A 25,498-nucleotide genomic window follows, 5' to 3' on the forward strand; every position below is an offset into this window, starting at 1 on the left:
CTTATATATAACAATAATAGTAAAAAAGAAGGGGAAGAAATGGAACTATTAGAATGTGAAGATTTAAATATATACATTGTCTTCCCTACTTACATCAATACAAAAATCAATAGAGGAACTAAAATTGTTCATTGAATATATTTTTAAAGCAGTAAATAACATAAGAATAAAATGGAAATGAGACGTAGAGAAAAATGAATTGCGAAATGGCAGATATAAATACAACCACATCAGTAATTACACTAAATATTAATGGATTAAACACCTTGTAAAAGCTTAGAAGGTGTCCCCCCAAATTCGTATCTACCTAGACTTCAGAATCTTACTTGGAGGTAGGGATTTTGCAGATGTAATCAAAATAAGATGAGGTCATAATAGATTAGCATGGTTCCTAATCCAATGACTGGTTTTCCCTAGAAAAAAGAGGAAAAATTGGAGACACAGACAGACACAGTGGAAAGAATGCCATGTGAAGACAGAGGCCAGAATACAAGTTTCTGTTAGATTAAGCCACCCAGTTTGTGGTATTTTGTTATGGCAGCCCTGGGAAATTAATATACACTCCAATTAAAAGACAAAGATTGTCTAACTGAGAGGAAAATGCAAGCTCCAAGTGGTATATAAAGAACACAGTTTAGATACATAAACATACAGAGTTTGAAAAAAAATTCCATGTCAGTAGTCATAAAATAGAGTGCCTAGATTCATGAGAGACAAAATAGACTTTCAGACAAGAAATATTACTAGAGAAAAAGAGTGACATGTCATTATGAAAAACAATTACTACATCAGGAAGAACTTTTAAAAAATTGCACATCTTAAAACAGGACCTCAAAATACATGAAGCAAAAACTGACAATACTGAAAAAAGAAACAGACAATTTAACAATTAGAGTTGAAGATTTCAGTGCCTCACTCAATAATTAATAGAACAACTAGGCAGAAAATCAGTAAGGATATAGGAGACCTGAAGAACTGTATCAGCCAATTTGACATTATTTAAATTTATAAAACACTCAACCAAGCAACATGTTCTTTTCAAGCACATATGGAATATTCTCCAGGATAGGTTGTATGTTAGGCCACAAGATAAGTCTCAGTATCTTAAAAGACTTAATTTTGTATATTCTCAGACTACAGCAGAATTAAAATTAAAAAAAGCAGGAAGAAATTTAGGCAGTCCCCATACAGAAATCAAATAGCTTTGCTTCTAAACAATTCAGAGGAGAGCTCTGAATTGTTGAGCTCTCAAAGGAGAACTCACAAGAGAAATTGGAAAATAATTTAAATTGTATTAAACAAAAAAAGATAACATATCAAAGCTTATGAGACACAGATAAACTGGTGCTTAGAGGGAAATTTATAACTTTGAATACCATACTAGAAAGGAGGAAAGAGTTCAAATCAATAAGCTTCCATCTTAAGAAACTAGAAAAGAGAAGTGCAAATTAAATCCAAAGCAAGCAGAAGAAAGGAAAAATTAAACATCAGAACACAAACCAGTGAAATAGAAAACAGAATAATAATAGGAAAAAAATCAGTGAAATCAAAAATTAGTTATTTTAAAAGACTGAGGAAACTGAGAAGTCTAAGAAAAAATAGAGAAGACACAAACAACCAACTCAGAATGAAAAGGGCAGGACCATAATAAGTGACTCTACAGGAATTGACACAAGTAGAAAGGAATAACAGTATGTTCAGCTTCATATGAAAAATAAACTTATATAAAATGGAAGAAATCCTAAAATGTAAAATATAATAAAACTTGACCCAAGAGGAAACAGAATAACAGAGGAGGCTTATAAGAAATAATGATATTGAATTGGTAATAAATACCTTCCCACAGAGAAAAACATAGGCTTAGACAGCTTCTTAAGTGAATTCTATAAAATATTTAAAGAAGAAATAACACCAGTCTTATACAGAGTCTTTCAGAAAATAAAGAAGGAGTGATCCTTGAGATACTCATTGAGGGAGTATTACCCTGATACCAAAGCCAGGAAAAATGCCATTTGAAAATATTACTAAAAGACAGTGTGTTTTATGAATGTAGATGTAAAATGATTAACAAAGTGTTAGCAAACTAAACGGAGAAGGCAATGGCACCCCACTCCAGTACTCTTGCCTGGAAAATCCCATGGACGGAGGAGCCTGGTAGGCTGCAGTCCATGGGGTCACTAAGAGTCAGACACGACTGAGTGACTTCACTTTCACTTTTCACTTTCATGCGTTGGAGAAGGAAATGGCAACCCACTCCAGTGTTCTTGCCTGGATTATCCCAGGGACGGGGGAGCCTGGTGGGCTGCCGTCTATGGGGTCGCACAGAGTTGGACATGAGTGAAGCAACTTATGAGCAGTAGCAGCAGCAGCAAACCAAATTCAACAGCTACAGAAAGGATTCTACACCATAACCAACCGTGATATTTATCGTAGGAAGCCAAGGTTGATTTACCATCTGAAAATTAGTTAATGCAATATACTATATTAATAGACTAAAGAACAGCCACCACATAACGATCATAAGAAAAACAGGAACATATTTGACAAAATTAAATGTCCATAGAAAGAAAGGAGAGAGAAAGAAAACGAGAGAGAGAGAGAACAGAAGAAATAAAGAACTCTCAGTAACCTAGATAGGGATTTCCTCTAACTGATCAAAGGCATCTAATAAAAATATCTGTGCAAAACCTACAGCTGGCAACATCCTTAAGTGAAAACCAGAATGCTTATCCTTCGAGATTTAAAAGTTCATTCCTATTTATTTATTTATTTTGGCCATGCCTCATGGCATGTGGAATCTTAGTTCCCCAACCAGGGATCAAACCTGCACCCCCTGCAGTGGAACCATGGTCTTAAGAACTGGACCACCAGGGAAGTCCCCACTCATACTTCTGTTCAACGCTGTATGAGAAATTTTAGCTGCAGCAATAATGCAAGAAAAAGAAATAAAAGGCATATAAATTAGTAACAATCAAAACTATCTTTGCTTTCAAATGATATTCTCTTATATGTAAAAAGCCCTAAGGAATCTACAAGACTAATAAGCATGATTGATGGGTACAAGATTACTACACAGAAGTCAACTGTATTTCTATGTAGTGGTAATAAAAATGTGAAAATGATATTAAGAAATTAAGAAAAAAATTCTATCAGAAAGAAAAAATACTTAGGAATAAATTTAGGCAAAGTGGCGTAAGACCTATATATGTTGAAAATTATGAAACATTGCTAAAAGAAATCAAGGAAAATCTGAATAAATGATGACATAGTTAACATTCATGGGTTGGAAGACTTAATATTATAAAGATGCCACTTCTTAATAAACAGATAGTAGTCATGGTGTTAGTTGCTTTGTCATGTCCAACTCTGTGATGCCTTAGACCGTAGCTTACCAGGTTCCTCTGTTCATGGAATTCTCCAGGCAAGAATACTGGAGTAGGTAGCCATTCTATTCTCCAGGGGATCTTCCCAATCCAGGGATTGAATCTGGGTCTTTTGTATTGCAGGCAGATTCTTTACTGTTGGAGCTACCAGTGAAGCCTGAGGCTTAGATTTAATACAATCCTTATTAAAACTCCAGCAGGATTTTTTTTTTTTTTAGAATTTGACAAGCTAATAATAAAACTTATAGGAAATTGCAAAGCACCTAGAAAAATCAGAACAATTTTTTGAAAGAAGAATGTTAGAGAACTTAAGAGTATCTAGTTTCAGAACTGATCATAAAATGTCAGTAATCACAGTAATGTGGTACTGGCATAAGGACAGACACACAGAGCAGATAGACATACAATAGAAAGTCCTGGAAAACTTACATATGTGGTCAATTGATTTTTGACAAAGAGTGCCAAGTCATTTTAATAGGGAAAGGATAATGTTTTCAACAAATGGTGCTGAGACAGTTGGTCCCAGCTGGGACAAAAATTAGAGCTGGGACAATGCCAAAACATAAAATGAAACAAGACAAACTATGAACTTAGACTCTTACCTCAAGATACACAAAAATTAAGTAAAAATATTAGAGAAAAATATTTCTAATTTTTGGTGAGGAAAATATTCCTTAGAATCTATGATTCCCAAAGCCCTACATAGAAGAAAAAATTGATAAATAGGATTTTATCAAAATTAAAAAAAAAAATTGTTCTTCAAATGACAGCATTAAAAAATAAAAAATTATATACTGGGAAAAATATTTACAATTATGTATCTAATAACAGACTTGTAACCAGAATATATAGACAACTCAATAAAAATTTAATCCAGTGAAACATGGGCAAAAATTTGAACAGATGCTTCACCAAGGAAGATATATGAAAAGCTAATCAGCACATGAAAGATACTCCACTTCATTAATCATTTAGAAAATGCAAATTAAAACCACAATACAATACTACTATGAGCCTACTAGAATCGTTATAATCATAAACACTGAAAAAAATGTGTTGGTGAAGATGTTGAGAAAATGGAACTCTCACACCTTGCTGGTGGGAGTGTTTTTACATAGGTATAGCCACTTTGGGGGGCATCCCTGGTGGCTCAGTGGAAAAGAATCCATCTGCCAATGCGGGAGATGTGAGTTCAATCCCTGGGATTGGGAAGATCCCCTGGAGAAGGAAATGGCAACCCATTCCAGTTTTCTTGCCTGGGAAATCCCATGGACAGAGGAGACTGGTGGGCTAGTTCCAGGGGATTGCAAAGAGTTGGACACAACTTAGCAACTAAACAAAACAATAACAAATAGCCATTTTGCAAAACAGTTTGGCAGTTTCTTAAAAAGTTAAACGTGTACTTAACATAAAACTGAGTCATTCTATTCCTAGGTATCTATACAAGAGAAATGAAAACATGCATTCAAAGGCTTGTAACTGACTGTTCATAGCAATATCATTTTCAATAGCAAGAAAACTGACTACAGAATGGATAAATAAAATGTGGTATACAGAACAGACTTTTGAACTCTGTGGGAGAAGGTGAGGGTGGGATATTTCAAAAGAACAGCATGTATACTATCTATGGTGAAACAGATCACCAGCCCAGGTGGGATGCATGAGACAAGTGCTCGGGCCTGGTGCACTGGGAAGACCCAGAGGAATCGGGTGGAGAGGGAGGTGGGAGGGGGGATCGGGATGGGGAATACGTGTAAATCTATGGCTGATTCATATCAATGTATGACAAAACCCACTGAAATGTTGTGAAGTAATTAGCCTCCAACTAATAGAAAAAAAAGAAAAAAAAATGTGGTATATGCATAGGATACTAGTCAGCTATTAGAACAGAGCCTGACAACCCATACATGCAACAATGGGAATGAACCACTGAAACATTATTCTATGTGGAAAAGCCAGACACAAAGACCATACACTTTATGATCCCATTTACATGAAATTTCTAGAAAAGGAATTTCTATAGCGATATAAAGCATATCAGTGGTTGCCTAGAGTTGACAGTGGGAGTGAGAACTGACTGCAAACAGACACAAGGAGTATGGATTCTGGTGATAGTTACACAAGTCTATAAATTTCAAATTATCACTAAACTATAGAATTACAATAGATGCATTTTGTGTTGTATAAAGTGAAGTTCTTATAAAAAACTTGTAATATCTCATGAGTCCATGCAAATTCATAAGAATCAGAAAGATGAACTTTGTGTAGGTATGTGGAAGGAAACTGATTTAGGTTAAAAAAAAAAAAACAAAAAAACCTGGATTTGAGGTATTACCCAGGATGCAGGAAAGAGAGGTAGACATCACTGTGATGTAGACATCATTGCAGGTTTTCTCCTAAACCTGTCAGCTCAAATTACAGACTAAAATAAAAAAGAAAAGAAAATGTTGTAATAATAAGTGATGCTAAGTAGGTTATAATGAAGTAACCCTCTTTTCTATATTACATGGAAACATCCTTTACACGTATATTAAATTTATGCTTTGTGATTGTCTTTTTGAGGCCAAAGGGGAAAGCTATGCTGCAGTGAGAGAGTTCAAGTCTTTCCTCTGAAAACATGGAAACCTGCAGTGTTTATTCCTACAGTATGGGACCTGAGATGAAGTCAGAACTTTGGAGATGGGCCTTAGGTGGGAATAAAAACTCTCAGTTCTTTCTGGCCCTTGATTTTGCAGGCTTTGGGTTGTGATGGAGATATGCAGGAGTGCAGTGGAAACCAGAGAAGGTCTCTGACACAATGCAATTACATTAAAAATAAAATGATTTCAAGGGTGAAACAGATCACCAGCCCAGGTGGGATGCATGAGACAAGTGCTCAGGGCTGGTGCTCTGGGAAGACCCAGAGGGATCGGGTGGAGAGGGAGGCGGGAGGGGGGATCGGGATGGGGAATACATGTAAATCCATGGCTGATTCATGTCAATGTATGGCAAAAACCACTACAATATTGTAAAGTAATTAGCCTCCAACTAATAAAAATAAATGGGAAAAAAAATTAAAAAAAAAATAAAATGATTTCATTTGAGATCATGAAACCCAAAAAGAAACTGAAAAACAATAACCTGAGCAGAGGTGAGTCAGTTGTATTCTCAGGACAGGTGTAAGTTTAGAATGAGTAAAAAGATTTATAAAACACTCAGATGAATGTGCAGGTGGGAGAAGAAAATGCTGAATTGAAATTACCTGGCTGAGGAGAGTATTGTGCATCCTTTGGTTCATCACTTGCTCCCTATTAGCTCCCCAGTCTCCAGCAGCACACTTTTGGCCCACACTACATAATCAGTCAAGGGTTGGTGAATGAATGATCTCTCATGACTTTCAGAGTGTTTTTTTAACTGCCTTGGACAATTGACATTTTAGTCATTAACTTATTTAATATTAACTTATTTAATATTCAACATCTATTGGCAAACTGACCTATAAAATGCCTCTTGCTGTCACTTGTGGATGGGCCTAAAACATTGAGCATTAAGACAGTCCCACATCTTTATGAGGGGCTCATCTCATAAAGATGTGAGAAACATCAGATGAGTCCCTCAAAACTTATTCCTCTCTGAACCCTCCCAACCACTTCTACCTCATATCCCTTGCATCTCACTAGATATTTGGCATTTATGTGTTTATTTCTATATAGGTATAGCTGTGTGTGTGTGTGTGTGTGTGTGCTCAGTCGTGTTTGACCCTCTGCAACCTCATGAACTGTAGCCTGCCAGGTTCCTCTGTCCATGGGATTTTCCAGGCAGGAATACTGGAGTGGGTTGCCCCTTCCTCCTGTGGGTATCTTTCCAACCCAGAGATCGAACCTGTGTCTCTTGCATCTCCTGCATTGGCAGCTGGATTCTTTACCACTGTGCCACCTGGGAAGCCCCATAGGTATAGTCAGTTGTGTGGTGCCTGTAGTTACTTGTTGTTTTTATATTCTTGGTCATGATTTTTTTCTAATGTTTTTCTTGTAACCTCACTGTATTATAAATATTCTAATGTGTCTGAAGATATGTTACACAATGTAAAGCACTGGCCACATGTAAGGTATTAAAGCTGCAAAGCTAAAATCAACATTTGGGGGACTTCTCTCGTGGTCCTCGCTCACAATGCAGGGGGCCTGGTTCAATCACCAGTCAGGGAACTAGATCCCATACGCTGCAACCAAGAGTTTGCATGATGCAACTAACACCCTGCACAGCAAATTAAGTAAATATTCTTTAAAAAATAAAATCGGCATTTTGAGGACAATGGATCAACTTAGACTAGATTCTTTTTAAAATTCTATATCTACTTAAGATATGAGAAAACAGTATAAATGGAACAGGAAATGATCATATAAAGGTAACCTATGATAATGATACACTTTGTACTATAACTGGGATATTAAGTTTACTCAGTAGGTTAGTGTATTTCGTTCAGCTTTATGTTTCATTATTTGAGAAACAGCATAAAGTAAACGGTAGCATTAAAAGCCAGCCTCATTGCAATTTATTTTTATAGCATAGTGCATAACAACCTGAGCTGAAAGTACATTCAGGCACTGAGACTTAAATCCCTAAAGGTAAGAAAGTAGTTCCATAAACAGATGTGATCATGGATTCTGGGTTTATTTGCTTGTGGCAAAAATAAAAGTACCAACTCAATAAGTTTTAATTTATAGGCATCTACACCAGATAGCCTTTGGGCACTTCGAACAAAACTGATTAAAATAAAATTTAGGAAAATAAAACCTAATCTGCCCCATTCTCCATTCACACCAGGGAATATAAATTCCTCAGTCAGCTAGGGGAGAGAGTCCTCTATGCCTCCTCTCTGTACTTTCCTGGAATGGTAGCTCTGCTCTGCAAGAGACACTGAAGATTGCCTGCATTCCTGGACACTTGAGAATGTGAAAGAGGAGCCAGGGACGGTTTTCAGGTAACCATGGCTTCACCTAACCTGGGGTCATGCAAACAGGCAGAGCTTCTCTGTTCTTACCCATGGAAAATATTATCTGCCTTTTTTCTGTAGCAGCAACGTCCTTTACATATTCAGTCAGACATGACTGAGTGACACACACACAACTTTCTCTACATATTCATACACAACTTCTGTACATATACATAGCACATATATACGGTACATACATACATACATACACATATATGTATATGCATGTGTGCAGGCTGGATCCCTTCATTCATGTGCAACTCTTTACAACCCGATGGACTATAGCCCGCCATGCTCCTCTGTCCATGGGATTCTCCAGGCAAGAAGACTGGAGTGGGTTGCTGTGTCCTTCTCCAGGGGATCTTCCCCATCAAATGATCGAACGGGCATCTGTTACGTCTCCTGCATTGGCAGGCGTGTTCTTTACCACTAGAGCCATATAGGAAACCCAGATATGTGTATACATGTGTGTGTGTGTGTGTGTGTGTGCACGTTGGGGTACTGGTACCTAATATATACCTGAAAAGCAACAAATTCTATGATTCTACCACTGGACATATGATATACTGAAAAAGCTTTATTAATGCAAAATATAAATAATAGAACAAAAAAGCAGGTGTGTGGACCTGACCTTGAAAAGGTCTTTTCATTGCAGGGCCTACTTACCTCACATTTTCTTCTTCCAGGGTCTCACTTGTGAATTCCAATATGTCAGCAGCTGTCCCCACAAACATAAGGAGAAGTTGAGAGAGTTGATCCCGAGTGATCCCACTTCCAATGGGGAGAAGCCATCTTCCAATTATTAGCATTAGAAGGAATGTCTGATGGAGTCCCAAAGTCCAGACTTTCTCACATACTGTAGATAAGTTATTTACAAAAACTTTGGCCTGTTAAACAGAAATGTTATGCAGACAGAGGGATTATGAACTAGAACCTTAGAGAGGCCTTTTTCACCATGGTTTTCAATGAAAAGTCAGCTTTTGTGGAAGAGCATTTCCAGAAAATGATTCTTCATTTACTAAAGAAAGTAAAACTCTTTTTAGCTGAACAATCTTTTAAAAAAGTAAAAACGCTAATGTCTCTTTAAAATGGGGCAGCCTTATAACTGAAAGTAATTTAAATGTTTTACTTACTAGTGAGGTTGTACTTATGATATTTTAAAGGCTAATTTTGCAACTTTTCACAGACAATTTCTTGTATTATTTCATCAGTCTCTGTAATAAGTATAATATATAGAAACATTTTTTAAATTCCATATTAAAATTTTTTAATTCCTATATTTTTCTTTATAGATTTCAAATTTGAATTTACTGGTAATGTTTTTGGTACAGATCTTCTCCTTTGATTTTTATTACTTTAAAACACTATCAAAGGGGAAAATATATGATGTTTATTACCTAAAAGAAAGAGAATAATTATAAGGTTATTTTTATTCTGAACATTTAATATATTATTAAAAATCTATAAGCAAGCAACCAAATTTCTTCTGCACTTATTCTTGGACTCTGGAGAAAATTTCCATCCCATTCATGTATTCCAAATACTATCTCTTGCCCACTTAACATCTAGTGTGCAATATCTTATTGGCGTTACAGGCTATGATCTTCTAAAGACTACAGGGGTGTAGATCTCCAGTGGATGGACAGTGATTCCAACTGACTTATACAAGTGACTTAACTATATTTCTACAAATTTATTTACCCCTCATGATCATGTGTTGAGGTCAAATGTAAAGGTGATGGGAGAGAAAAATATGTCAGTGTGCTAACCTGATTGAAGCCATGCAAGAAGATCAATACTCTTTCATTTGCACATTTCACTATATGTCTTCTATGACTCTTCCCATTGCTGTTGTTTAGTCACTAAGTCATGTCTGATGCTCTTGCGACTCCATAGGCTGTAGTCCTCCAGCCTCCTTGGTCCATGGGATTTTCCAGGCAAGAATACTGTAGTGGGTTACCATTTTTTCCTCCAGGGCATCTTCCCCACCCAGAGATCAAATCCATGGCTCCTGGATTGGCAGGAGGACTCTTTACCACTGAGCCACCAGGGAAATACTCATGAGTCCTTCCAAACATCTTATTTAATTCTTACAGGATGCGTGTTGTAGTAGTTGCTGTTTAGTTGCTAAATCATGTCTGACTCTTTCACAACCCCATGGAATGTAGACCACCAGGTTCATCTGTCCATGGAATTTCCTAAGCAAGAATATTGGAGTGGGTTGCCATTTCCTTCTCCAGGGGATGTTCCTGACCCAGGGATTGAAACCATGTCTCCTGCTTGGCACTCCTCTTTACTACTGAGCCACCTAGGACATAGGAATGTATGTTAGCAGGGTAAATATTAATGTTTTCAATTACCAGATGATAAACTGAGAGACAGTGAGATTGATTTGTTCAAAGTGACATGGATAAGCTGTGATTGAAGGTTGAATTAGAACCCAAAGCTAGCTCTGTTAAGCTCAATAGAATCAATAGCCTATCTTACTATTGAAAATATGGTTCAGTGAAAGGAGCCTTGGTCGTGAGTTTCTCATAGACCATAGTTAGTTTGCCAAATATCAAACACGGGAAGAACAAAGAAGAGCTTCTATTTCGGCTGAAAACCTTCCCTAAAGTTAATATAAGAATCTAAAAATATAAAGGGCAGAGGAGATCAAGAAGGCAGAGGAGTAAGTGGACAGTACATCTCTCTCCATGGCTACATCAGGAATACACCTTCAGACACAGAAGTGCATGCAGAACACCAGCTGAGAGTGGACAGGAGTACCTGACCAGAGGAAAAGAATATTAGAACCACGCAAAACTCTGTAGGATGAAGGAACTAGGGGGAGAAATAGGAGTGTTAATAGGACTGGACCTGCCCTCGGCGGGTGGGGGAACTGAAGCAGGGGTCATCCAATCCCCACATTGGGGCAATCATCTGAGTCAGAGGAGAAACATTTAAGGCTGAGAGTGAAACAGCTGATCTGTGGCAGCCTAAATGGAAAGAGAATCAGAGAGTCCTTGCTGCAGCCATACATACCCCAGGAATGTATACATACCAGACAGGAATGCTGGTCCCCTCAAATGCACAGCAGTTGGGAGCTGGAGTTTAGGGATTGTGGAGCAATCCCAGGGCAATGGCTGCTGTTGACTGAGAAAGACAGAGTGAGGGGATGTGAGGTAGGAGATCATGGTGGGAAATGCCGGTAGAGGAAAGCCAGGCAGCCATGTAAGCAAGGCGATGCTGCTGAGTCATGCATAGTGGGTGGAGCCATCACCATAGCCTCTTTCTCCCCACAAGCCAGCATCCGCAGCTGCTCAATAGAGAGGCTGGCCCATTCTAAAGCCTAGTGCACTGAACTACAGAGTAGGACACTAGGCAAGAGAGCCTTCTAAGTACCTCAATGAGTGGAGCTACAGAGAAAGACTGGCCAAAGAGGCCTTCTGATCGCCAGCTACAAGAAGCTCGAAAAAAGACTGATAGGGCCATAACTCCTGTGGCGGAGGCAGTTCATGTTCCTGCACACTTGGAGCTGCCAGGATCCCCACAAGACAAGCAGTGGTGCCACCTTCACACTCATCTCTCATTGGGGCAGAGCTTCCACAGGCAAAACAAAGTCTTGTGTCTATGCACGCAGGTTCACTTTGGTAGTGTCTGACTCTTTGCAACCTGTAGACTGTGGCCTGCCAGGCTTCTCTATCAGGGCGAGGGGGGGTGGTCTCCAGGCAAGAATACTGGAGCCTATTGGCCAATACTGGTTGCCATACCTTTCTAGAGCACTATATTTCCTGCTGCCCTAGCAGCCAAAATCCCTGAGTACCTGGTGCTGCCAGAACCCCTCTAACCCAAGCAGCTGCACCACCTCCACACCTAGCCCTCAAAGGGGCAAACACGAGTCCCCCAGGGCAGGCTCAGGAGCAAACCTCAGAGGATGACCCACATGTAGAGGTGGAAATAAAACCACAATCAAAACCCAGGGGCAGTGTGGCTAAGGAAGAAAACCCAAAACCTTCCCACCGGCTGTACAAGTTGCAGATTAAATCCACATGATCAACTAGGCAGACGGTGTGCCTGTGGAACATATAAAAGGTCGTTGAGAGCTCCCACAAAAGAAAACGCACTAGTTCTGATAGCTGTGAACATTGGAGGCAAGAACACACAGGAGTAGGACCAGGGCGGAATCTGAGCTGCCCCCACAGTAGGTCCAGAGATCAGCAAGCACGGTGCTGGAAGGCATTCTAGGAGGTAAGGTGGACTGTGTCTCCCAGGGAGGGAAAGGACTCTGACAGGAGTGACTCAAGAAAAACATTATTCTTATTTTTTGACTTGTTCTGTAGATGCGTTTAGATCTTTTCCCTTTTCCCCCTCTGTTGTAGTTGCCAATTTTACTGCCACTATGAAATCCAATTAAGCTTTTGAGCTTTTTTTTTTTCCTCAGTCACATTTTTTATTGTTGATATAAACCTCTGCCTAACACTGGGCTTTTGCAGATCTGTGGAGTTTTCCTTTTTCATTTTTTTTTTCCTTTTTTAATTTTAATTTTTAGTTTTTTAAACTTATTATTTTTTCTACATTTATTCTTTTGTTGGCTTTTCCTACTGTTCTTTTCCCCTTGCAGTTAATCTTTAACAAATATAAATCTTCCTTGTCTACCTCTGTCTAACTTTGCATATCTATTCTTTCATTCTTTTCTTTCTCTCCTTTCCTCTCAACATATTTGTTAGTTTTATTTTCATTGCTTTATTCCGCAGTCGACACCTTGCTTTAGCTTTGTTTTCCAGTTTGTGCTTTAGTTAGTTTTGTTCTGGTAGATATAATTTTTGGTTTCCTTAGTTTTCCAGGTCAATCTATTTATTATACTTTATTTTTTGCTGGACTGTTTTGATTTTGCTTATGGGTATATATGTATATGTGTATATTGTATATGTGTCATATATTTTATTGTTGTTATAAACCTCTGCCTCTACATGGGGCTTTTGCAGTTCTGAGGAGTTTCCTTTTTTCCCCTCTATTTTCTCTCTTCCATTCTCTTTTCTTCCTTTTCTCTTTTTTATAATTGTAAATTTTAATTTTTAAAAAAGTATATTTTTTTCTATATATTCATTTGCCTTTCTTACTGTTCTCTTCCCCTTGCAGTTAATCTTTAATTTATATAAATCTTCTCCATCTACGTCTATTTAAATTTACATATCTATTCTTTCATTTTTTTTTTTCATTCTTTTCCTCTCAACATATTTGTTAGTTTTGCTTCCATTGCTTTATTCCCCACTTGGCACCTTGCTTTAGTTTTGCTTTCCAGTTTGTGCTTTAGTTAGTTTTGTTCTTAACTGGTAAATATAATTTTTTATTTCCTTTGTTTGCTGGGTCAATCTACTGTATTTTATTTTTATTGGACTGCTTTGACTTTTCTCATGGGTGTATTTGTATATTCCATTATTTTAATTATTATTTGCCTGATTTTGTAACTACCATTTGTCTGGGGTTCATCTCTGGTTTCTCATTTTTGGATATTTGTTTTAATCTTACTTAATGCCATTACAAACCACTTGTGGAATCTTCGTTCCTGACCAGAGATCAAACTCTGAGCCTTTGGAGTGGGAGCACTGATTCCAAGACCCTAGACTACCAGAGAACTAACCCTAGGGAGTATCAAATAGTGAGAACTCACACAAATGAAACCACTTAAATACAAGACCCAGAATCACCCAACCACCAGTAGCACCCTGTGCAGAATGCCTCATCTAAACAACAAAAAAAACAAAAATACAAACCCAATAATCAGCAGGCAGGAGTACCACCTCACTCAGCCTTGCCCATCAGAGGAAAGTCAAACATAAACTCAACACAAATCTCACCCTATATGAAGCTTACACAAACCACTGGACCAACCTTAGGAGAGCAGAAACCAAAAGGAAGATAGAATCCAAGTTTCTTCAAGGAAAGAATTCAACTTTCCTTGAAGCCTGGGAAAAGGAGACCTCAAACAATAAGTTTAAAAAAAAAATTATGAAAAGGCAGAGAAATACTACATAAATGAAGGAAAAAACTAGAAACACAAAGTCCTAATAAATGAAGAGGAAACAGGCAAACTACCTTAAAAAGAATTCAGAATACTGATAATAAAGATGATCAAAAACCTTAAAACAAAATGGAGAAAATGGAAGAATCCATTAACAAAGACCTAGAAGAATTAAAGAAAAAATATACAGAGACAAACTACACAATTACTTAAATTAAAAATACTCTAGAAGGAATCAATAGCAGAATATCTGAAGCAGAAGAATGAACCAGTGAGCTGGAATATAAAATGATGGAAATAACTTCTGAAGAGCAGAATAAAGTAAAAGGAATGAAAAGAACTGAGGATAGTCTCAGAGACCTCTGGGACAATACCAAACACACCAACATTCAAATTATAGGGGTCCCAGAAGAAGAGAAAAAGAAAGGGTATGAGAAAATTTTTGAAGAGATTATAACTGAAAATTTACCCAACATGGAAAAGGAAATAGCCAAGAGGCACAAAGAGTCCCATACAGGATAAACCCAAGGAGAAGCATGCCAAGACACATACTAATCAAACTAACAAAGACTAAACACAAAGAGAGAATGTTAAAAACAGCAAGGGAGAAGCAACCAGTAACATACAAGGGAAAGCCCATATGCTTAACGGCTGATCTTTCAGCAGAAATTTAAACTGGAGCCCATTATACAGAGTGAAGTAAGCCAGAAAGAAAAACACCAATACAGTATACTAACGTATATATATATATATATGGAATTTAGAAAGATGGTAAAATAACCCTATATGCAAGACAGAAAAAAAGTCATAGATGTATAGAACAGATTTTTGGACTCTGTGGGAGAAGGCAAGGGGGGATGATCTGAGAGAATAGCATTGAAACATGTATATTATCAATTGTGAAACAGATCGCCAGTCCAGGTTTGATGCATGAGACAAGTGCTCAGGGCTGGGGTACTAGGATGACCCAGAGGGATGGGATGGGGAGGGAGGTGGGGGGTGGGTGTTCAGGATGGGGAACACATGTAAATCCATGGCTGATTTATATCAATGTATGGCAAAAACCACTACAATATTGTAAAGTAATTAGCCTCCAACTAATATAAATAAATAAATTTTAAAAATTAAAAATTTAAAAAAAAATTCTGTAGGTCAGAAGGGAAAGGCAGGATATATTTAAAGCACTGAAAGGGAAAAATCTACAACCAAGATTACTGTACCCAGCAAGGATCTCATTCAAAATTGATGGAGAAATAAAAAGCTTTTCAGACAAGCAAAAGTTAAGAGAATTCAGTACCAGGAAACTAGCTTTACAACAAATGTTAGATGGAATTATATAGTCAAGAAATACAAGAGAAGAAAACAGATCTACAAAATCAACCCCAAAGAATTAAGAAAATGGCAACAGGAACATGTATAACAATAATTACTTTAAATGTAAATGGGTTAAATGCTCCAAGCAAAAGACACAGACTGGCTGAATGGATACAAATCAAGACCCACATATATTCTGTCTACAAGTGTCAGGAAGCATTTAACAAGAGGCTTCCTGTGTGCTGTTTTGGATCTGTCAGGAACCCTCTGGCCCTTATTGATTCCTGAATATTCAGGAATTAAGAGGAGAGGCACGCCTTTCCCAGGGCTGAGGAATCCAGGCATTTCTCATTACAGTGATAAGTACCCTTTTCCTTTTTATAAGCCAAATGGTAAAAGGTGATTGTTTGCAAGTCTCTCTTTGATAGGGATCATCTTATGTTTTGTAAGTCTGGAATTTTAATCTTTGTCTTTGCTGAGAATAACCACCTTGTAAGACAGTATATATGCCCACGCCATGTTGATTAAAACACCTTTGCTCCATCAGAACTTTGGTCCCCATGTCTTTCTTTCTTTCTATTCCTTCTTTCTGTCTTTCTCTCTCTCTCTCTCTATTTCTGGCTAATTCCTTGGAGCGTGGAGGCCCGCTGAGCTCACTTTCTTGCCCAGGCTTCTAAGACCCTCTTGAGAAGGCACACTGTGCCTTCACCCACTCGAGAGGGCGCCTGGTGCCTACGTGCAGCAGCGCGAGCCCTAAGAACAGGGCTCTATTGGCTTTCCATGTAAACCAGGGGATGTCAGCCTCTTTCTCTCTCTCTTACTCTCTGGGCCACCAGGTTCCGGTCCATTAAAGGACCAACAAGTGCTATCAGCCTCTTTCTCTCTCTTACTTTCTTATCATCAACTCCGGACGACCAGGTTCCAGTCCATTAAAGGACCAACATACAAGAAACCCACATCAGACCTAAGGACACATATAGACTGAAAGTGAGAGGATGGAAAAATATATTCCATGCAAATGGGAAGCAAAGGAAAGCTGGAGTAGTGATCCTCATATCAGACAAAATAGACCTTAGAATAAAGATTACAAGCTACAAGGAAGGACACTACAGAGTGATCAAAGGATCAATCCAAGAGGAAGACAGAACAATTGTAAATATCTATGCACCCAACATAGGAGCACCTTAATACATAAGACAAACACTAACAGACATTAAAGAAAAAATTGACAGTAACACAATAATAGTAGGAGATTTTAACATCCCACTCACACCAATGGACAGATCATCAACACAGAAAATGAATAAGGAAACACAAGTCGTAAATGATACATTAGATGAGATGAGTCTCATTGATATCTTCAAGACAGTCCATCAAAATGCAGAATGCCTTCTCAAGTGCACATGGAACATTCTCCAGGATAGACCACATCTTGAGTCACAAATCAAACCTCAGTTATTTAAAAAAATTGAAATTGTATCAAGCATCTTCTCCAACCACAGTGCTATGAAGCTAGATATCAGTTACAAGAAAAAAGCTGTAAGAAACACAAACACATGGAGATTAAACAACACATTAATAAATAATGAACAGGTTACAGAAGAAATCAAAAGGCAAATAAAAAAATTTCTAGAAACAAATTACAATAAAACATTACAACTCAAAACCTATGGGATGCAGCAAAATCAGTTCTAAGAGGGAAGTTTATAGCAATAAAATCCTACCTCAAGAAACAAGAAAAACATTGAATAGACAACCTAACTTTACATCTAAAACAACTGGAAAAAGAAGAAGAAGAACAACAAAAGAACACAAAACCCAAAATTAGTAGAAGGAAAGAAATGATAAACATCTGAGCAGAAATAAATGAAAAATAAAGAAAGAAACAATAACAAAGGTTAATTAAACTTAAAGATGGTTCTTTGAGAAGATAAAATTGACAAATCTTTAGCCAGACTCATCAAGAAGAAAAGAGAGAAGAATCAAATCAACAAAATTAGAAATGAAAAAGGAGAGGTTACAACAGATAATGCAGAAATACAAAGGATTATAAGAGACTATTATGAACAACTACATGGCAATAAGATGGATAACCTGGAAGAAATGGACAGAGTATTAGAAAAGTTCAATCTTCCAAGACTGAACCAGGAAGAAAGAGAAATTATGAACAACCCAATTGCAAGTACTGAAATGGAAGCTTTGATAAAAAATCTGCCAAAAAAACAAAAGCCTGGGACCAGATGGCTTCACAGGAGAATTCTATCAAATATTTAGAGAAGAGCTAATGCCTATCCTTGAGGAAAGAACACTTCCAAACTCATTCTACGAGGCCACCATCACCCTGATACCAAAACCAGATAAAGATAACACACAAAAAAAGAAAACTATAGGCCAATATCACTGATGAATGTAGATGCAAAAATCCTTAACAAAATTTTAGCAAACAGAATTCAGCAACACATCAGAAAGCTCATACACTATGATCAAATGGGTTTATTCCAGGGATGCAAGAATTCTTCAATATACAGAAGTCAATCAATGTGATACACCATATTAACAAATTGAAAGATAAAAATCATATGATCATCTCAGTAGATGCAGAAAAAGCCTCTGACAAAATTCAGCACCCACTTATGATTAAAATGCTTCAAAAAATGGGCATAGAAGGAGCCTACCTCAACATAGTAAAGGCCATATATGATAAGCCTACAGCAAACATTATTCTCAATGGTGAAAAACTGAAAGCATTCCCCCTAAGATCAGGAACAAGACAAGGGTGTCCACTTCTGCCACTATTATTCAACATAGTTCTGGGAAGTCCTAGCTACAGCAACCAGAGAAGAAAAAGAAATAAAAGGAATACAGATCACAAAGAAGAAGTAAAGCTCTCACTGTTTGCAGATGACATGATACTGTACATGGAAAGCCCTAAAGACAATAGCAGAAAATTACTAGAGCTAATCAGTGAATTTAGTAAAGTTGGGTGATACAAAATTAATACACAGAAATCACTTGCATTTCTGTATACTAACTGAAAAATCAGAAAGAGAAATTAAGGAATCAATTCCATTCACCACTGCACCAAAAAGAATAAAATATCTAGGAATAAACTTACCTAAGGAGGCAAAAGAACTGTACACAGAAAATTATAAGACACTAATGAAAGTCAAAGATGACGTAAACAGATGGAGAGATATTTCATGTTCCTGAGTAGGAAGAATCAATATTGTGAAAATGACTATACTACCAAATGCAATCTACAGATTCAATGTGATCCTTATCAAATTACCCATGGCGTTTTTCACAGAACTAAAACAAAAAATTTCACAGTTCATATGGAAACATAAAAGACCCCAAATAGCCAAAGCAGTCTTGAGAAAGAAGAATGGAGCTGGATGAATCAACCTTCCTGACTTCAGGTTATACTACAAAGCTACAGTCATCAAGACAATACAGTCCTGGCACAAAAACAGAAATATAGACCAATGAGAGAAGATAGAAAGCCCAGAAATAAACCCATGTACTTATGGGTACCTTATTTTTGACAAAGGAGGCAAGAATATACAATGGGGCAAAGACAGCCTCTTCAATAAATGGTGCTGGGAAAATTGGACAGCTGCCTATAAAACAATGAAATTAGTACACTTCCTAACACCATACAGAAAGATAAACTCAAAATGGATTAAAGACCTAAATGCAAGACCAGAAACTATAAAACTCTTAGAGGAAAACATAGGAAGAACACTCGATGACATAAATCAAAGCAAGATCCTCTATGACCCACCTCCTAGAGTAACAGAAATAAAAACTAAAGTAGACAAGTGGGACCTGATTAAACTTGAAAGCTTTTGCACAGCAAAGGAAACTATAAGCAAGGTGAAAAGACAACCTTTGGAATGGGAATAAATAATAGCAAATGAAACAACTGACAAAGGATTAATTTCCAAAATATACAAGAAGCCCATACAACTCAATACCAGAAAAACAAACAACCCAAGCAAAAAGTGGGAAAAAGACCTAAGCAGACATTTCTCCAAAGAAGACATACAGATGGCTAACAAACACATGAAAAGATGCTCAACATCCCTCATTATTAGAGAAATGCAAATCAAAACCACAATGAAATATCACCTCACACCAGTCAGAATGGCCATCATCAAAAAGTCTACAAACAATAAATGCTGGAGAGGATGTGGAGAAAAGGGAATGCTCCTGTATTGTTGGTGGGAATGTAAACTGATACAGCCACTATGGAAGACGGTATGGAGATTCCTTAGAAAACTAGGAATAAAGCCACCATATGACCCAGCAATCTCACTCCTAGGCATATACCCTGAGGAAGGCAAAATTGAAAAAGACACATGTTCATTGCAGCACTGTTTACAGTAGCTAGAACATGGAGGCAACCAAGATGTCCATGGACAGATAAAGAAGTTGTGGTACATATACACAATGGAATATTATCCAGCCATAAAAGGAACACATTTGAGTCAGTTGTAATGAGGTGGATGAACCTAGAACCTATTATACAGAGTGAAGTGAGTCAGAAGGAGAAAGATAAATATTGTATTCTAATGCATATATATGGAATCTAGAAAAATGATACTGAAGAGTTTATTTACAGTACAGCAATGGAGAAACAGACATAGAGAACAGACTTATGGACATGGGGAGAGGGGAGCAAAGGGTGAGATGTATGGAAAGAGTAACATGGAAACTTACATTACCATATGTAAAATAGATAGCCAATAGGAATTTGCTGTATGGCTCAGGAAACTCAAACAGGGGCCCTGTATCAACCTAGAGGGGTGGGGTGGGGAGGGAGATGGGAGGGAATTTCAAAAGGGAGGGGATATATGTAGTCCTCTGGCTAATTCATGTTGAGCTTTGACAGAAAACAATAAAATTCTGTAAAACAGTTATCCTTCATTAAAAAATAAATTAATTTTAAAAATATATATAGGGCAGATCCCAATCTTTTCATTATATCATTCTTACACAATTGTGTGTATCTCTCTTTGTACATAGGTCATCTGATCTAAGTGTTAAAGCTTCCTTAATACTGCAAGTTAAATATATTTATTAATTCATATAAGATATATATGCCCATTAGGCTTGTTAAATATGTTCAATAATATTACAAAATACAATTATCTTGTGACTTTCTGAGCCAAACAATTGGTGAATTTCCCTAGGGAAAAATGAACTGAAAGGTATAGAAAGTGGTATTCTCACCAAGTGAAAAGGTGATTTGTTAGATCCCTTAACATACAATGAGAAAGCTCTCACCGTCTCAATAAGATCATCTGCTCTGTTGGTTCGTTCAGCTGACAACAGAGTTTGATTGAAGTCTTCTTTTCTGCTGGTATTCTGTGACAATCCTCCAGATTGGCTACTGCAATACTAAGAAGTATTTTTAAAAAGCAATGTGTCAGAAAATATCACAGTAGGCAGCGTTTAAGGTGGTTTCAGTGTATCTAAGAGATTATGAGCAAAGATGTGTAGTTTCTGTAGTATGCATAAACATTTTCAAAAATCAGAATATAGCCTTGAGATAGAAACCACTTTTCAGTTAATATGAGAAAAGAATCAACTATACACATCTCATTTTCCCACAAGTCTATGAGGCTGTAGATGCTCTAAGTTCATTGTGGAGAGCTGTAGAATTTGTGAATTGATCTCGGTGGTCCCTTTCTTAAATTCTGGAACAATTTATAAAACAAACCAACAACCACTGAAAGCATGTATGATCCTGGTCAAAGCATTCATTCTATGATTTTATTACTTGTTCAGAGCCTCTTTATCTAAAATACCATTTTGCTAATGTAGGTAATTCAATTTCTTTCAGTCATGCCTGTTAAGCACTGTAACAACCCCCCAAAAATGATAATAATAAATTAACATATCCACCCATCAATATAGACATTTTACATCATTCTAGAAGCCAATTTAGATTTATAGGAAAGTTAACAATAGACCTAAAATAAATGGCATTTCCCCCTCCTTATTCTTTCATTTTGCATGTAAATTTCTTTATGTGAACTATGTGTGATTTTTAACCCAACCAGATACTGGGACTCTGAGGTAGAGAAAGAAAAGAGAAAAGTACATAAGAGAGGAAAGGTGTGGTAACGAAAATATAAGTGTAGCCAATGATTATTTCACAAACTCATTAAAAAAACAGACTGATTTTAAAAAAATCTGCAGAGCTAACATACATTTAAAGTGCACACACACACACACACACACACACACACACACAACCACCACTGCACATCCACGATCACACACTTGGATTTAGAGAGAATTTTTTTTAAATGCTATCACTGAGAAGTATATTTTTCTTAATTAATTCTGGATACTTCATTGATCATTCTATGAGCTACTTGGAAAAGTAGAAAGGAAAGTCTGTCAAGAAGCTATTTTTTTCCCTTCCATCAAAACAACTGGTGTTGTGGATGGGGAAAAAAAAAAAAAACTAGTGTTATGGGTGAAATGACAAGAATAATTAAGAAAAATGGCCATGTGCCATATCTCTAAGAGCAAAAATGTAGTTGTTTGCACACTTTTTTTTTTATATGGCTAAGGCTCCAAGAAAAGATAATGAAGATAACAAATTAAATTTTTGAACCAAGCAACAAATCCCCATTGCAGGAGTTCTGTGACTCTAAGAACCTAATGTTCAATAGGAAATGTATTTGAACACTTCTTTGCAGGCATGAAAGCAGATTGTATATTAAAAGTGGTGACCTTGATATGTTTTTCACATTTTTATCACTAAAAATCCATAGACATCTTGTTATTTTTAAAAAATAGTCATCTGTACTGCAGCATAAAATAGCATGATAGCAAATGGTTTTGTAGTTCATATTATGGCATAAAGACCTGAGTCCCTGTTCATTCTTAGAATTCTGTTTGTTATAAATTGATACATCTTTATTTTAAGTGGCAGTTGTATTGGATTGCACAGAACAAACTCCTAAGACCTAACCTGACTTATACTGGTTTTGTGGTAATATTGTTTATAATCAGCATTATATAAGTGAGTTACATGGATGATCTGGGTGCCAAAAAGTCACTTTTTCATGGGCTATGTCTGAAAATCTTTAAAAGCTGCAAAAATATTCCTTTGGTTCAAACCAGACTGTGACATCTTCAAGACTAGCATATTTCCATTGCATTAATTGTGCCAATTCATAAATAGACTTGACTAAGATTTAAGGTCATAATTGTTGTCACAAACATTTTCTTTCCATTCATGTAGATCCAGTCAGATTCAGAAGTGAAGGTACAGAATTGATCATCTAAGAGAAATGTTGTCATGAAATAGGTCAGGATGTTTTTCAAATGCCAAGTCATAGGTTAGAATGTTTAGGGTGTAGAGTAAATGGAAAATGTGAAAGCAAATTAAATTATCCTTTTCCATCATGAAACATTCAGATGATTTTGATGCAAATGCCTGTAAAACACAAAACACATAATTGAAAAAGGCAGTGTGATTTAATGAACTAGGGGTTCAGAACCAGGTTCTAAACCCCAGAACTGCTGTTGATTAGCTGTGTGGCCTTGGGAAAATTATTTAACCTTGCTGAGTTTCAGGTTCCTATTCTCTAAAATAGAAATCTACATACCATGTCTAACTTAAGGAGTTGCTGGGTATACGAACGAGAAAACGAGAGAAGTATCTGAAAATGGTTTGAAATAAAGAACTATATGAAAATGCATGATATGATTATCATCATAACCAAGATTTCCTACATGAATAGACTAAGAATTTCTGTACCTTCCTTTATTCTGACATTTTTAATTTCTTTAAATGCAATTCCAATACTTTTTTGTCTCTCTCTCACTTTTTTCTACTTTCAACTCTGCCCACCCTGCCCAATTCACAATCTGGGCATTCATTTTCATTCTCAGTGTCAAAATGAGTCAGATTCATTACTACTAAAGGTCCAATTTCTTTTGTAGTATGAAAATTAGAGAGGTACTGCCCGGGGCTCAAACATCTTTTTTTTTTTTTTATTAAAAAGAGAGTTTTTGTTTGCATGCTATTTGTTGTAATGGGATTTGACCTGTATATCAATTAACTGTGCAAAGCATTTATACTATAAAAGCATTTGGGGAAATGAATTGTTATTGTGGATGATAACCATGTCATAGAATTGGTGATTCAAGTCACCAGAGCTTATTCCCGTACCCTTGAAAGTAGTAAGTAGTAAGGAAATTGAAACAGTCTGGTAGCTCAGAGGGTAAAGCATCTGCCTACAGTGCAGGAGACCTGGGTTCAATCCCTGGTTTAGGAAGATCTCCTGGAGAAGGAAATGGCAACCCACTCCAGTATTCTTGCCTGGAAAATCTCATGGATGGAGAAGCCTGGTAGGCTACAGCTCATGGGGTCGCAAAGAGTCGAACACGACTTGAGTGACTTCACTTTCACTTTTCCTGATATCCTTATCATATATATTTTAAAAGCTTGAACCAACCAATCTACTGTGACAAAAATTCTTTTGCTACAAACATAGAGATAGCCTTTGACATTAATACTCTTTAGACAGGAGATTTAGGCAGACAGATGTCTTCTTCATGCCTACATTATTGGTACATGCTTTGGAATTCTGCAAAACTAGTCCACAGAACTAAACTCCCCTCTGTTTGCCTAAAATTTTGAGCAGGCATTTTCCAGATAAGGTTTGAATATCTGAAACATGTATCAGAGGCTTAACTTTGCTACAAAGTGACTTACTGTAGCAAAGAAATCTGTGAGAGTCTCACAGATTTTACCAGTAAAGATACTACGTTATTTCATCATAACTACAGTTCATCTGTAAAACATAATCCTGTAACCTGAGCCCTGAAGATGTGAAGTCCAGGCTGCAGTCTAATGGACTGGACTAACTGCCCCCGTCCAGTGTCGTCCAGCCTAGATCCTGCGACCTAGGTTTGCCCATATAAGAAGTAACTCACTGAAAAGTCAGCACCTCTCTTTAGACTGGGATGGGGAGAGGCGTGGGAGGGAGGTTCAGGCAGGAGGGGATATAAGTATACTTACAGTTTATTCATGTTGTTGTACAACATAAACCAGCACAACATTGTAAAGCAATTATCCTTCAATTAAAGAAATTTAAAAAATTAAATCAGTAGCTCTATTTATAGATTAGGGACTCTTTTGGAAGCCACTGTTTCTTTTCTAGGTCTGTGTGGTCTTAATATATATAGCCTACCCTTTCTGATCATGGGTTCCCTGGTTCCTCTCCTTTACACTTATTTTGGGGCACTTGAATGAAATTCATGTTTTACTAAGACAGCTCTTAGGACCTCAGAAGTGAATCTCCTATAACCTGCAAAGCCTGTAGGCTTAAAACAGACTATTTCAAATAGCCCTTCCAAGTCTGACAGTATTCGATGGCAGAGTACAGATGATGGGGTTTTGGTTTTGTTTTTGTTGTCCCTCTGCATGTGTGCTAAGTTGCTTCAGTCATGTTTGACCCTTTGTGACCCTATGAACCATTGCCCACCTGGCTCCTCTGTCCACGGGATTCTCCAGGCAAGAACACTGCGGTGGATTGTCATGCCTTCCTCCAGGGGTCTTCCCAACCCAGGGATCAAACCTATGTCTCCTACAGCTGCTGCATTGCAGACGGATTCTTTACCCCTGAGCCAAAGAGGAAAATGTCATTTTATAGGATGCTAGGTGATGGAGCCTTGCCCATTCTTTTTTTAAAATTTTTATTGGGGTATAGTTGCTTTACAATACTGTATTAGTGTCTCCTGTACAGCAAAGTGAACCAGCTATATGTGTGCATACACAGATAGCTCTTTTGAATT

The 25,498-nt window shown here is 37.2% G+C and overlaps 1 protein-coding gene across 1 annotated transcript in view; it reads right to left on the reverse strand.

The window, feature by feature from the left end:
* The window catches only part of TMEM26 (transmembrane protein 26), a 66,682-nt gene that overhangs the window by 17,051 nt on the left and 24,133 nt on the right, over positions 1-25,498 (reverse strand). The window contains exons 3-4 of the mRNA XM_043926344.1: positions 20,963-21,076; positions 9,022-9,242 (exon numbers count right to left, since the gene is read on the reverse strand). Of these exons, the coding sequence (XP_043782279.1) occupies positions 9,022-9,242; positions 20,963-21,076 (335 nt within the window). The remainder of the gene's footprint in view (positions 1-9,021; positions 9,243-20,962; positions 21,077-25,498) is intronic.

Source organism: Cervus elaphus, chromosome 15 (genome assembly GCF_910594005.1).
Source record: "Cervus elaphus chromosome 15, mCerEla1.1, whole genome shotgun sequence".
NCBI classification, from domain to species: Eukaryota; Metazoa; Chordata; class Mammalia; order Artiodactyla; family Cervidae; genus Cervus; species Cervus elaphus.